This window comes from Chiloscyllium punctatum, chromosome 8, assembly GCF_047496795.1.
Source record: "Chiloscyllium punctatum isolate Juve2018m chromosome 8, sChiPun1.3, whole genome shotgun sequence".
Taxonomy (NCBI): domain Eukaryota; kingdom Metazoa; phylum Chordata; class Chondrichthyes; order Orectolobiformes; family Hemiscylliidae; genus Chiloscyllium; species Chiloscyllium punctatum.
Window position 1 is genome coordinate 126955183 of NC_092746.1, and position 14896 is coordinate 126970078.

The following is a 14896-nucleotide window of genomic DNA, read 5'->3' on the forward strand; positions in this document are numbered from 1 at the left end:
CTGTCTATATCTTCCATATCCTTTTCCACAGTAAATACTAATGCAAAATATTCATTTAGTATCTCTCCTATTTTCTGTGGCTCCACTCAAAGGCTGCCTTGCTGATCTTTGAGGGGTCCTGTTCTCGCCCTAGTTACCCTTTTGTCCTTAATATATTTGTAAAAACCCTTTGGATTCTCCTTAGTTCTATTTGCCAAAGCTATCTCATGTCCCCATTTTGCCCTTCTGATTTCCCTCTTAAATATGCTCCTACTGCCTTTATACTCTTCTAAGGATTCACACGATCTATCCTGTCATATGCTTCCTTCTTTTTCTTAACCACACCCTCCATTTCTTTAGTTGTCCAGCATTCCCTCTACCTACCAGTCAATGTTTGGAAAGTTAAAATCCCCTACCATAACTACCCTATTATTCTTACCAGATAGAAAACTGGCTAACCGGTCGAAGGCAGAGCGTGGTGATAGATGGTAAATATTCAGCCTGAAGCCCAGTTACAAGTGGAGTTCCGCAGGGATCAGTTCTGGGTCCTCTGCTGTTTGTAATTTTTATTAATGACTTAGATGAGGGAGTCGAAGGGTGGGTCAGTAAATTTGCAGATGATACGAAGATAGGTGGAGTTGTGGACAGTGAGGAGGGCTGTTGTCGGCTGCAGAGGGACTTAGATATGATGCAGAGCTGGGCTGAGGAGTGGCAGATGGAGTTCAACCCTGCCAAGTGTGAGGTTGTCCATTTTGGAAGAACAAATAAGAATGCGGAATACAGGGTTAACGGTAGGGTTCTCAGTAAGGTGGAGGAACAGAGGGATCTTGGGGTCTATGTACATAGATCTTTGAAGGTTGCCACTCAGGTGGATAGAGTTTGTAAGAAGGCCTATGGAGTATTATCGTTCATTAGCAGAGGGATTGAATTCAAGAGTCGTGAAGTGATGTTGTAGCTGTACAGGACTTTGGTTAGGCCACAGTTGGAGTACTGTGTGCAGTTCTGGTCGCCTCACTTTAGGAAAGATGTGGAAGCTTTGGAGAGGGTGCAGAGAAGATTTACCAGGATGTTGCCTGGAATGGAGAGTAGGTCGTACGAGGATAGGTTGAGAGTTCTCGGCCTTTTCTCGTTGGAACGGCGAAGGATGAGTGGTGACTTGATAGAGGTTTATAAGATGATCAGAGGAATAGATAGAGTAGACAGTCAGAAACTTTTTCCCCGGGTACAACAGAGTGTTACAAGGGGACATAAATTTAAGGTGAAGGGTGGAAGGTACAGGGGAGATGTCAGGGGTGGGTTCTTTACCCAGAGAGTGGTGGGGGCATGGAATGCGCTGCCCGTGGGAGTGGTAGAGTCAGAATCATTGGCGACCTTTAAGCGGCATTTGGATAGGTACATGGATGGGTGCTTAATCTAGGTTAGAAGTTCGGCACAACATTGTGGGCCGAAGGGCCTGTTCTGTGCTGTATTGTTCTATGTTCTATGTTCTATACCGATAGCGGAGATCTCCTTACAAGTTTGTTTCTCAATTTCCCTCTGACTATTAGGGGGTCTATAATACAATCCCAATAAGGGGATCATCCCTTTCTTATTTCTCAGTTCCACCCAAATAACTTCACTGGATGTATTTCCAGGAATATCCTCTCTCAGCACAGTTGTAATGCTATCCCTTATCAAAAAAGCCACTCCCCCTCCTCTCTTGACTCCCTTTCTATCCTTCCTGTGACATTTGTATCCTAGAACATTTGAGCTGCCAGTCCTGCCCATCCCTGAGCCATGTTTCTGTAATTGCTATGATATCCCAGTCCCATGTTCCTAACCATGCCCTGAGTTCATCTGCCTTCCCTGTTAGGCCCCTTGCATTGAAATAAATGCAGTTTAATTTATTAGTCCTACCTTGTCCTTGCCTGCTCTGACTGTTTGACTCAATTCTGTTCTCCGCTGTCGCCGTCTCAGATTGATCTCTTTCCTCACTATCTCCCTGGATCCCACCCCCCACCTTGCTAGTTTAAATCCTTCCAAGCAGTTCTTGCAAATTTCCGTGCCAATATGTCTCTATTAAGTCACCTCTCAACCTTCTGCTCTCCAATGAAAAAAGCCTCAAGTCCCTCAGCCTTTCCTCGTAAGACCTTCCCTCCATACTAGGCAACATCCTAGTAAATCTCCTCTGCACCCTTTCCAAAGTTTCCACATCCTCCTTATAATGCGATGACCAGAACTGTACACAATACTCCAGGTGCGGCCGCACCAGAGTTTTGTACAGCTGTAGTGTAACCTCATGGTTCCGGAACTCGATCCTTCTGTTAATAAAAGCTAAAACACTATGCCTTCCTAACCCTGTCAACCTGGGTGGCAACTTTCAAGGATCTGTGTACCTGGACACAGATCTATCTGCTCATCTATACTACCCAGAATCTTACCATTAGCCCAGTACTTTGCATTCCGGTTACTTCGACCAAAATGAATCACCTCACACTTGTTCGCATTAAACTCCATTTGCCACCTCTCAGCCCAGCTCTGCAGCTTGTGTCTCTCTGTAACCTACAACATCCTTCGTCACTATCCACAACTCCACCGAACTTAGTGTCATCTGCGAATTTACTAACCCACCCTTCTACACCCTCATCCAGGTCGTTTATAAAAATGACGAACAGCAGTGGACCCAACACCGACCCTTGTGGTACACCACTGGTAACTGGACTCCAGGATGAACATTTCCAATCAACGATCACCCTCTGTCTTCTTTTAGCAAGCCAATTACTGATCCAAAGTGCTATATCTCCCACAATCCCATTCTTCTGCATTTTGTAGAATAGCCTACTGTGGGGAACCTTATCGAACGCCTTGCTGAAATCCATATACATCACATCAACTGGTTTACTGTCATCTACCTGTTTGGTCACCTTCTCAAAGAACTCCAGGTTTGTGAGGCACAACCTACCCTTCACAAAACCGTGCTGACTATCTCTAATCAAATTATTCTTTTCTAGATGATTCATTAAATCCTCTCTCTTATAACCTTTTCCAACACTTTACCAACAACTGAAGTAAGGCTTGCTGGTCTATAATTACCAGGATTGTCTCTAATCCCCTTCTTGAACAGGGGAACTACGTTTGCTATCCTCCAGTCTTCTGGCACTATTCCTGTAGACAATGACGGTTTAAAGATCAATGCCAAAGGCTTGGCAATCTCCTCCCTGGCTTCCCAGAGGATCCTAGGATAAATCCCATCCGGCCCAGGGGACTTATTTGTTTTCACACTCTGCAGGATTTCTAATACCTCTTCCTTGTGAACCTCAATCACACCCAGTCTGGTAGCCTGTATCTTAGTATTCTCCTCTACAACATTGCCATTTTCTAGAGTGAATACTGTCAAAAAATATTCATTTAGTGCTTCCTCTATCTCCTCTGACTCTACACACAACTTCCCACTACTATCCTTGATTGGCCCTAATCATACTCTTGTCATTCTTTTATTCCTTAAATACCTATAGAAGGCCTTGGGGTTTACCCTGATCCTATATAGAACATAGAACAATACAGCACAGAACAGGCCCTTCGGCCCACGATGTTGTGCTGATCATTTGTCCTAGCTTAAGCACCTATCCAATTGCCGCTTAAAGGTCACCAATAATTCTGACTCTGCCACTCCCACAGGCAGCGCATTCCATGCCCCCACCACTCTCTGGGTAAAGAACCTACCCCTGACATCCCCCCTATACCTTCCACCCTTCACCTTAAATTTATGTTCCCTTGTAACACTTTGTTGTACCCTGGGAAAAAGTTTCTGACTGTCTACTCTATCTATTCCTCTGATCATCTTATAAACCTCTATCAAGTCACCCCTCATCCTTTGCCATTCCAATGAGAAAAGGCCTAGCACTCTCTCAACCTATCCTCATACGACCTATTCTCCATTCCAGGCAACATCCTGGTAAATCTTCTCTGCACCCTCTCCAAAGCTTCCACATCTTTCCTGAAATGAGGCGACCAGAACTGCACACAGTACTCCAAATGCGGCCTTACTAAGGTCCTATACAGCTGCAACATCACCTCACGACTCTTGAATTCAATCCCTCTGCTAATGAACGATAATACTCCATAGGCCTTCTTACAAGCTCTATCCACCTGAGTGGCAACTTTCACAGATCTCTGAACATAGACCCCAAGATCCCTCTACTCCTCCACCTTACTAAGAACCCTACCGTTAACCCTGTATTCCGCATTCTTATTTGTCCTTCCAAAATGGACAACCTCACACTTGACAGGGTTGAACTCCATCTGCCACTCCTCAGCCCAGTTCTGCATCATATCTAAGTCCCTATGCAGCCGACAACAGCCCTCCTCACTATCCACAACTCCACCTATCTTCGTATCGTCTGCAAATTTACTGACCCACCCTTCGACTCCCTCTTCCAAGTCATTAATAAAGATTATAAACAGCAGAGGACCCAGAACTGATCCCTGCAGAACTCCACTTGTAACTGGGCTCCAGGCTGAATATTTACCGTCTACCACCACTCGCTGACTTCGACTGGTTAGCCAGTTCTCTATCCAACTGGCCAAATTTCCCTCTATCCCATGCCTCCTGACTTTCCGCATAAGCCTACCATGGGGAACCATATCAAATGCCTTACTAAAATCCATGTACACTACATCCACTGCTCTACCCTCATCCACATGCTTGGTCACCTCCTCAAAGAATTCAATAAGACTTGTAAGGCAAGACCTACCCCTCACAAATCCGTGCTGGCTGTCCCTAATCAAGCAGTGTCCTTCCCGATACTCATAAATCCTATCCCTCAGTACCCTTTTCATTACTTTGCCTACCACCGAAGTAAGACTAACTGGCCAGTAATTCCTGGGGTTATCCCTATTCCCTTTTTTGAGCAGGGGCAGAACATTTGCCACTCTCCAGTCCCCTGGCACCACCCCCATTGACAGTGAAGACGAAAAGATCATTGCCAACGGTTCTGCAATTTCCTATCTGCCAACAACTTTTCATGTCTCCTCCTGGCTCTTCTGAGCTCTCTTTAGGTCTTTCCTGGCTACCTTGTAACCCTCAAGTGCCCTAACTGAGCCTTCACATCTCATCCTAACATAAGCCGCCTTCTTCCTCTTGACCAGAGATTCCACTTGCTTTGTAAACCACGGCTCCCGTGCTCTACAGCTTCCTCCCTGCCTGTCAGGTACATATTTATCTAGGACACACAGGAGCTTTTCCTTGAATAAGCTCCACATTTCTAATGTGCCCAACCCCTGCAGTTTCCTTCCCCCATCCTATGCTTCCTAAATTTTGCCTAATCGCATTGTAATTGCCTTTCTCCTAGCTGTAACTCTTGCCCAGTGGTATACACCTATCCCTTTCTATCACTAAAGTAAACATAACGGAATTGTGATCGCTATCACCAGAATGCTCACCTACTTCCAAGTCTAACACCTAGCTGGGCTCATTACCCAGTACCAAATCTAATGTGGCTTCTCCCCTTGTTGGCCTGTCTGCATATTGTGTCAGCAAGCCCTCCTGCAAACACTGGACAAAAATTGACCCATCTATAGTAGTCATACTATAGTGTTCCCAGTCAATATTTGGAAAGTTGAAGTTCCCCATGATACTGTCCTTGACCAACAATGCCACCCCCACCTTTATTTACCATCTTCTCTGTTCTTACTGTAACATCTAAATTCTGGAACCTGCAACAATCATTCCTGTCTCTGCTCTATCCATGTCTCCGAAATTGCCACAACATCAAATTCCCAGGTACCAACCCATTCTGCAAGTTCAGTCACCTTATTCTGGATGCTCCTGGCGTTGAAGTAACACACTTCTAACCAACTTCTTGCTTGCTGGTGCCATCTTGTGTCCCTGATACTTGATTTTGGATCTCCCTACTCTCAACTACAATTTTGGTTCCCATCCCCTGCTGGATTAGTTTAAATCCACCCCAATAGCCTTAGTGAATTCTCCTCCCCCCCCCCCCCCCCCAAGGATTTTGGTACCCCTCTGGTTCAGATGAAGACCATCTTGTTTGTAGAGGTCCCACCTACCCCAGAAGGAGCCCCAATTATCCACTGCCTCTTGTCAGACCAGGCAATTACTCACTGGATGTTGTGTTTTCTAATTTGCTTTGGATTCTTCCACATTCTCCCCCAGTGTAAACATTATGAATTGGGAGTGATGCAGTACAATGATCAGCAATGACCTGGCTGCATGCCGGAGGGACTGAATGACTTGCTCCAATTCCTATGCATGTTGACCATGAGTATTAGGGCATATTCCTGCATATAGCATTCTCCACAGGAGAATCAAGAACCGCTCTACAAACCTGCTGCGCAGTTCAACGAGATCATTCTTGAACTACTAGAGATATACAGCACGGAATCGGACCCTTTGGTCCATCTTATCCATGCTGAACAAATATTCCACCCCAACCTAATCCCATCTGCCAGCACCTGGCTAATATCCCTCCAAACCCTTCCTATACCTAGAGCCATCCAGCTGTTTTTTAAATGTTGTTGTAGTTGTACCAGCCTCCACCACTTCCTTTGGCAGCTCGTTCCATACACTCACCATTCTCTGTATGAAAAAGTTGCCCCTTAGGTACCTTCTAAATCTTTCTCCTGTCACCTCAAACCTATGACCTCTAATTTTGGATCCCTGCCCCAATCTCTGGGAAAAGACTTTGACCATTTACCCTATCCACGCCTGTCATGATTTCATAAACTTCCATAAGGTCACACGTCAGTCTCCAATGCTCCAGGGAAAATAGCTCCAGCCTTTTCAACCTCTCCCAATAGCTAAAACCCTCCAAGCCTAGCAACATCCATGTTAATTTTTACTGAGTCCTTTCAAGTTTCACAACATCCTTCGTATAGGAGGGAGAGTAGAATTGCACACGGTATTCCAAGAGTGGCCTAATCAGTGTCCTGTACAGCTGTAATATGACCTCCCAACTCCTATACTCGATGCCCTGACCAATAAGGAAAAGCATACCAAACGCCTCCTTCGCTATCCTATCTACCTGCGACTCTACTTTCGCAGAAATATGAACCTGTACTCCAAGGACTCTTTGTTCAGCATTTCTCTCCAGGACCTTACCATTGTGTATAAGTCCTGCCCTGGATTTGCCTTTCCAAAATGCAGCACCTCCTAATTAAATTCCATCTACCACTCCTTAGCCCATTGGCCCATCTGATCGAGATCCCTTTGTACTCTGAAGTAACCACCTTTTGCTGTCCACTGCACTTCCAATTTTGGTGTCATCCACAAACTTACTAATTATGTTCACAACTAAATCATTAATATAAATGACAAAAGCCAGTGGTCCCAACATCGATCCTTGTGGTACATGGCTGGTACAAGCCTCCAGTCTGAAAAGCAACCCTCTACCACCACTTCTGTCTTTGACCTTTGAGTCACTTCTGTGTCCAAATGGCTTGTTCTCCCTGTATTCCATGTGATCTAATCATGCTAACCAGTCTCCCATGGGGAACCTTGTTGAACACCTTACTGAAGTCCATATAGATCACATCCACTGCTCTGCCCTCATCAATCCTCTTTGTTACTACTTCAAAAATCGACTCTGACAGCATGGAGACAGGCCCTTAGGCCCAAACTGGTCTGTGTCAATCAAAAATGTCCATCCACCCTAATCCCATTTCCCTGCATGTGGCCCTTATCCATGGTTAACAATCGCACAACACCAGGTTATAGTCCAACAGGTTTGTTTGGAAGCGTTAGCTTTGAGTGCTGCTTCTTCATTAGGTGGTTGTGGAGTATAAGATCGTAGGATACAGAATTTATTGCAAAAGTCGTAGGACACAGCACAGAATTTGCTAGAAACTCTGTGTGCTACGATCTTATACTCCACAACCACCTGATGAAGGAGCAGTGCTCCTAAATAAATCTGCTGGACTACAACTTGGCGTGGTGTGATTTTTTAACTTTGTATACCTCAGTCCAACACCGGCACCTCTAAATCATTTCTTATCCATGTATTTGTCCAAATGTCTTTTAAATGTTATTAATGTACCCACCTCAACAACTTCAGTCAAGTTTGTGAAACACAGTTTGCCATGCTTCCTGAACTGCTGTGCTCTGCCAGCACCACTAATCCAGAATGTACAAACCCATGTTGACTATGTCTAATCAGTCCTTGGCTTTCCAAATATGTGCAAATCCTATCCCTCAACAACTTGCCCACCACCAATGTTAGCCTCATCGGTCTATAGGTCTCTGGCTTTTCCTTACCACCTTTTTAAAATAGTGACACCATATTAGCCAACCTCCAGTCCTCTGGCGCCTCCCCAGTGGCTGTTGATTTAAAAAAACTTTGAGCAAGGGGCCCAGCAACCTCTTCCCTAGCTTCCAACAGAATTCCAGGATACACCTGATGTCCCAGGCATTTGTGTTTAAGGCAACACGCACCACTGCCTCTATCATATGGACATTTTTCAAGATGTTGCTATTTATTTCCCCATGTTCTGTGTCTTTCACTTCCTTCTCCACAGTAAATGCTGATGCAAAAAAACTTGTTTAGTATCTCTGCCATCTCTTGTGGTTCCACATATAAGTGGCCTTGCTGATCTTTAAGGGGCCCTATTCTCACCCCAGTGTTTTTTTGACCTCAATGTATTTATAGGATCCCTTTTGAATTCTCCTTAACCCTATTTGCCAAAGCTATCTCATTATTTGGCATTCCTGCCTATCTCAAATGACACTTTACCCATTTGCTTATCACTTTGCCTTTTTTTAAAAAAATCACAGACTAGGCTTGCTTATGTTTAAGTACTCAACACTTGGCCTTTTAAGAAAGAATTCCAAGGATTCTAAATTGTGAGAGAAACATTTTTTCTTTATTTCTGTCTTAAGTCGATGACTCCTATTCCAGATTCTCTCTCAAGAAAAAGCCTCCTCTCCATGTGCACACGGTCAAGATCTTTAGACTCAATATGTTTCATTCAGGTCCTCTTCAACTCTAAACTGCAGCCTTTTATCATAGATAACCTGCCTATTCCAATTTTCGTAGCCAACCTCTGAAGCACTTTGATTACCGCTTTCCTTCAATAAGGAGACAAGCACTGGACACAGTACTTTAAGTGCAACTTCTATTTTCAGAGGGTGATGCATGCATGGAATGCGCTGCCAGAGGAAATACTGGAGGCTGGTACAATTACAATATTTAAGAAGCAACTGGATGGGTATATGAATAGGAAGGGTTTAGAGGGATATGGATCAAATGCTGGCACATGGGACGAGATTATTTTAGAATATTTGGTCGGCATGGACGGGTTGTACTGAAGGGTTTGCTTCCCTGGAGTACATCTCTCTGACTCAATGATGTCATCTCACCAATACCATTATAACCAAAGCATAAAATCCTAACTTCTATTTTCAGTTACCCTCTAAAATAACATTTTGTTGGATTTCCCAATTACTTTCTGCATCTACAAGTTAACCTTTTACAATTCATAAACTCGGCCACCCATATCACTTTGTGTTAGAGGTCTTCAATCTGTAACCATGTATATAATATATTTCTCTGTTCGTCCTGCCAAAATGGACAATGTCACATTGTGAGATCGGGTTCAAATAATGGCCGAAACCAGTGAGTGGCAAAAATAGCCTCTTTATTTGGCAACCACAGTTGCATGAGTTTGAGGCGGTGATAGAATCCCAAAATACAGTTCTTAGATATATTAAAATTCCATCACTATGGTGTTACATTGTTTTATCTATAAGTACAAAATGGTTTGAGGGGCTTCGGTCCTGGGAGACAGCTGGGCTAAACATCTGTGGCTGTTACTTCTGATGGGATTAAGAGTGCCTGTCTGGTCTGCTTGCATAATTGAGGTGTAAATTCTTTTGTCTTTTAAGTTAGTAAATGTTAGTAAAAATACTAGGCCTATTTGGTCTAATTAAGTTAGAAATCATACCTGTACTTAATAAAAGAGTAAAGAATATTAAACTGATTACCACAGCTGAGTTGAGAGATTTAGAGTCATACAGTCAAAGATGTACAGCATGGAAACAGACCCTTTGGTCCAACTCGTCTGTGCCGACCAGATATGCCAACCTAATCTAGTCCCACCTGCCAGCAGCTGGCCCATATCCCTCCAAACCCTTCCTATTCGTTTACGCATCCAGATGCCTTTTAAATGTTGCAATTGTACTAGCCTCCACCACTTCCTCTGGCAGCTCATTCCATACATGTACCACCCTCTGTGTGAAAACGTTGCACCTTAAGTCTCTTTTCCCCCTCACCCTAAATCGATGTCCTCTAGCTCTGGATTCCCCAACCCCAGGGAAAAGACTTTGTTGATTTATCCTATCCATGCCTCTCATGATTTTATAAACCTTTTAAGTTCACCCCTCAGCCTCCGACGCTCCAGGGAAAACAACCCCAGCCTATTCAACCTCTCCTTATAGCTCAAATCCTCCAACCCTGGCAACATCCTTGTAAATGTTTTCCAAACCCTTTCAAGTTTCACAATATAATTCCGATACAAAGGAATCCAGAATTGCACACCATATTCCAAAAGTGGCCGAACCAATGTCCTCTACAGCTGCAACATGACCTCCCAACTTCTGTACTCAATACTTTGACCAATAAAGGAAAGCATACCATACGCCGCCTTCACTATCCTATCCTATCTACCTGTGACTCCACTTTCAAGGAGCTAAGAACATGCACTCCAAGGTCTCTTTGTTCAGCAATACTCCCCAGGACCTTACCATTAAGTGTATAAGTCCTGCTAAGATTTGCTTTCCCAAAATGCAGCACCTCTCAGTTATCTAATTTAAACTCCATTTGCCACTTCTCAGTTCATTGGCCCATCTGATCAAGGTCTAGTTGTAATTTGAGGTAACCTTCTTTGCTGTCCAATTTTGATGTCATTGCAAACTTACTAACTGTACCTCTTATGCTCACATCAAATCATTTATATAAATGATGATGAAAAGTAGTGGACCCAGCACCGATCCTTGTGGCACTCCACTGGTCACAGGCCTCCAGTCTGAAAAACAACTCTCCACCACCACCACCCTCTGTCTTCTATCTTTGAACCAGTTCTGCATCAAAATGGCTAGTTCTCCCTGTATTCCATGAGATCTGATCTTGCTCGCCAGTCTCCCATGGGGAACCTTGTCAAACGCCTTACTGAAATCCATATAAATCACATCCACTGCTTTGCCCTCATCAATCCTCTTTGTTACTTCTTCAGAAAACTCAGTCCAAGTTTGTGAGACATGATTTCCCATGCACAAAGACATGTTAACTATTCCTAATTAGTCCTTGCCTTTCCAAACACTTGTACATCCTGTCCTTCAGGATTCCCTCCAATAACTTGCCCACTACCGACATCAGGCTCACTGGTCTGTAGTTCCCTGGCTTGTCCTTACCACTCTGCTTAAATAATCACACCATGTTAGCCAACCTCCAGTCTTCCAGCCCCTCACCTGTGACTATTGATGATACAAATATCTCAGCAAGGGTCCAGCAATCACTTCCATAGCTTCCCACAGTTAAAGGGTATGCCTGATCAGGTCCTGGGGATTTATCCACTTTTATGTGTTTCAACCAGCAATTCCTCCTCTGCAGTATGTAAGATGTCACAATCTATTTCCCTACATTCTATATGTTCCATATCCTTTTCCACAGTAAATTCTGATGCAAAATACTCATTTAGTATCTGCCCCATCTTCTGTGGCTCCTTGCTGATCTTTGAGAGGCTCTATTCCCTCCCTAGTTACCCTTTTGTCCTTAATGTGTTTGTAAAAACCCTTTGGATTCTCCTTGACCTTAGTTGCCAAAACTATCTCATGTCCCCATTTTGCCCTCCTGATTTTCCTCTTAAGTATAGTCCTGCTTCCTTTATACTCTTCTAAGGATTCACTTGATCTACCCTGTCTATACCTGACATATGCTTTCTTGTTTCTCTTAACCAAACCCTCAATTTCTTTAGTCATCCAGCATTCCCTATACCTACCAGCCTTTCCTTTCACCCTAACTGGGATATACTGTCTCTGCATTCTCGTTTTCTCATTTCTGAAGGCTTCCCATTTTCCAGCTTCCCTTTTCCCTGTGAATATCTGCCCTCAATCAGCTTTCAAAAGTTATAGTCATAGTCATACCGTCAAAATTCACCTTCTTCCAATTTAAAACTTCAACTTTTAGATCTGGTCTATCCTTTTCCATCACTATTTTAAATCTAATAGAATTATGGTCACTGGCCCCAAAATGCTCCCCCACTGACACCCTAGTTACCTGCCCTGCCTTAAGAGTAGGTAAAGTTTTGCACCTTCTGTAATAGGTACATCCACATATGCTAAGTTGTTGAATTACATTCAAATAACAACCAAAATCAGTGAGTGGTGACAATAGCCTCTTTATTTGGCAACTACGGTTTTACAAGTTTGCGGTGACAATAGAATCCTAAAATACAGTTCTTGCATATGAAAATTCCATCACTATGGTGTTACATTGTTTTATTTACAGTACACAAAAGTTTGAGGGGCTTTGGTCCTGTGGAGATAGGAGTTGGGATTAAGAGTATCTGCCTGGTTGACTTGTATCATTAAGAGGCGTTGGTCCTTTTGTCTTTTAAGTTAGTAAATGTTAGTAAAAATATTAGGCCGCTATGTTGTAGATGAGTTAGAAATTATGCCTGTATTTAGTTTAAAAAAAAATGATTACCACAGTTGGGTTGAGAGATTTGTTTACTATTTGCTGGTGTGAGTTTCATTCATTCATGTGATTTCACAGAAGCACTGTTTTGACAGTTAGTTTCTTAAAGGGATAGCAGCCCAATTAATAGGTATTTGACAAGTACATACTAATTGGGGAAACTGGTGTTTTGTAATCTATTCAGGTCCGAGAGATGGTTGGTAAGGGCTGATTAATGTTGGTATTGCTCTGAGATGGTATTGCTTTGAATATGTTACACTTATTCAGAGGTAAATAGGCCTAAACACTGCTTGTATAAGGATTGAAGATGTAAAAAGCAGTAATGGGTTGAAATGGTTATTTTAACTGGTCAAACCACAGTTTTATGAATCAATGAAGCCATGTTATCATAGAGAGTTATGAATGAAACAGAAATGCAGTGTTTACTTGTGAATTGGTTAGTAAAGGAGTTATGAATGAAGCACTTGTGAGTAGCTTAGTAAAGAGACCTACAATATAATATATCTCAACATTTTCCCACTTTATACTTTGTTTGGTAGGACCTGAAGGGAACGCTGGCCCAGGAACTGGACTTTGAGAATGAAGGTCGTAATGCAGAACGATGTGCAGAAGATCTCAAGCATTTCAAATTTATTGTCATTCCTAAAGTATACTGGGAGCAGACCAGTAAGGTGAGGCAAAAGGAAGGAGTATGTTCTGGCTGTGTGTTAAAATGTATAGAGTCATAGAGTCCTACAGCATGGAGACAGGCCCTTTGAACCAAACTGGTCCATGCCGACCAAAATGTTCATCCAATCTAACCCCATTTCCCTGCACTTGGTCCATATCCTTCTCAGCCTGTTTCTGTAATTAAAACTTAAAGAAGTTGCCATTGTTGGCTTAGTTTTGAATGCTGCAAAATCACTTTAATTTCCATTCAAGAATACTCCATTACCTTGAAACTGGATCGAAAAGCATTCACCTATTTATTCAGGTTTGCCAACCAAACATTATTGGAAATGAGGCAAGTAGGGCCTATAACATTTATTTTACGTGGATTTTGCTGCTTACCAGATTATTCTTTGTTTGTGTCCACTGGCAAAAATGGAAGCTCTGAGGGTGCTATAAAAGTCTGTTTGGGTTGCAAAATCTCTAAAATAGTATAATGGTAGAATATGAATTAAGTCTTTTGTCAACGATGCATCTGGAATTTGACTTTGGTTCTGGAAAATGCTACTCTTGCAAAACTATTTATTTCCCATCATAACTGCCTGGAATGAATTTCTAAGAACGTATGATAACTATAATTAGCCTTAATTCCTCATTCCCACCCACTCCCAATATACTTTGAACCTTTAGAGGTCAAAATTCTATCTTAGTTACAATAAACTCAACTATGGAGCATCTACGATGCTCAGAGAGAATTTCAAAAATTCACGACCCTTTGAATTAAGAAATTTCTCCTTAACTCGATCCTAAATGATCTCACCACCAATTACCCACATCCCCCGTTTTACCTTGTCACTGTGTGCGTGTGTGTGTGTGTGTGTGTGTGTCTGTGTGAGCTCGCGAGCGAGAAAGACACATAGAGATGTACAGCATGGAAACAGACCCTTCGGTCCAACCGGTCCATGCCGACCAGATATCCCAACCCAATCTAGTCCCACCTGCCAGCACCCAACTCATTCCTTCAAACCCTTTCTATTCATATATCTATCCAAATGCCTTTTAAATGTTGCGGCCACACTTAGAATATTGTGTACAGATCTGGTCGCCATATTTCAGGAAGGGTGTGAAAGCACTGGAATAGGTGCAGAGGAGACTTACCAGGATGTTGTCTGGTCTGGAGGGAAGGTCTTATGAGGACAGGCTGAGACACTTGGGTCTGTTCTCAATGGAAAGAAGAAGGCTAAGAGGGGATTTGATAGAGACATACAAGATGTTCAGAGGATTAGATAGGGTAGACAGTGAAAGTCTTTTGGATTAGTGGTGCTGGAAGAGCACAGCAGTTCAGGCAGCATCCGAGGAGCAGTAAAATCGACGTTTTGGACTAGTGAAAGTCTTTTTCCTCAGATGATAACATCAGCTTGTACGAGGGGGCATAACTACAAATTGAGGGTTGATAGATTTAAGACAGATGTTAGAGGTGGGTTCTTTACTCAGAGTGTGGTAAGGGTATGGAATACCCTACCTGTTAATGTAGTTAATTCAGCCACATTAGGGAGATTTAAACAATCTTTGGATAAGCACAT

General features: G+C 43.0%; 1 protein-coding gene across 4 annotated transcripts in view; it reads left to right on the top strand.

Annotated features, from left to right (window-relative positions):
* The window catches only part of adck5 (aarF domain containing kinase 5), a 136713-nt gene that overhangs the window by 80337 nt on the left and 41480 nt on the right, over nucleotides 1–14896 (top strand). For all 4 annotated transcript variants that reach the window (XM_072576447.1, XM_072576448.1, XM_072576450.1 and 1 more), the window contains one exon: nucleotides 13205–13336. In XM_072576447.1, the coding sequence (XP_072432548.1) occupies nucleotides 13205–13336 (132 nt within the window). The remainder of the gene's footprint in view (nucleotides 1–13204; nucleotides 13337–14896) is intronic.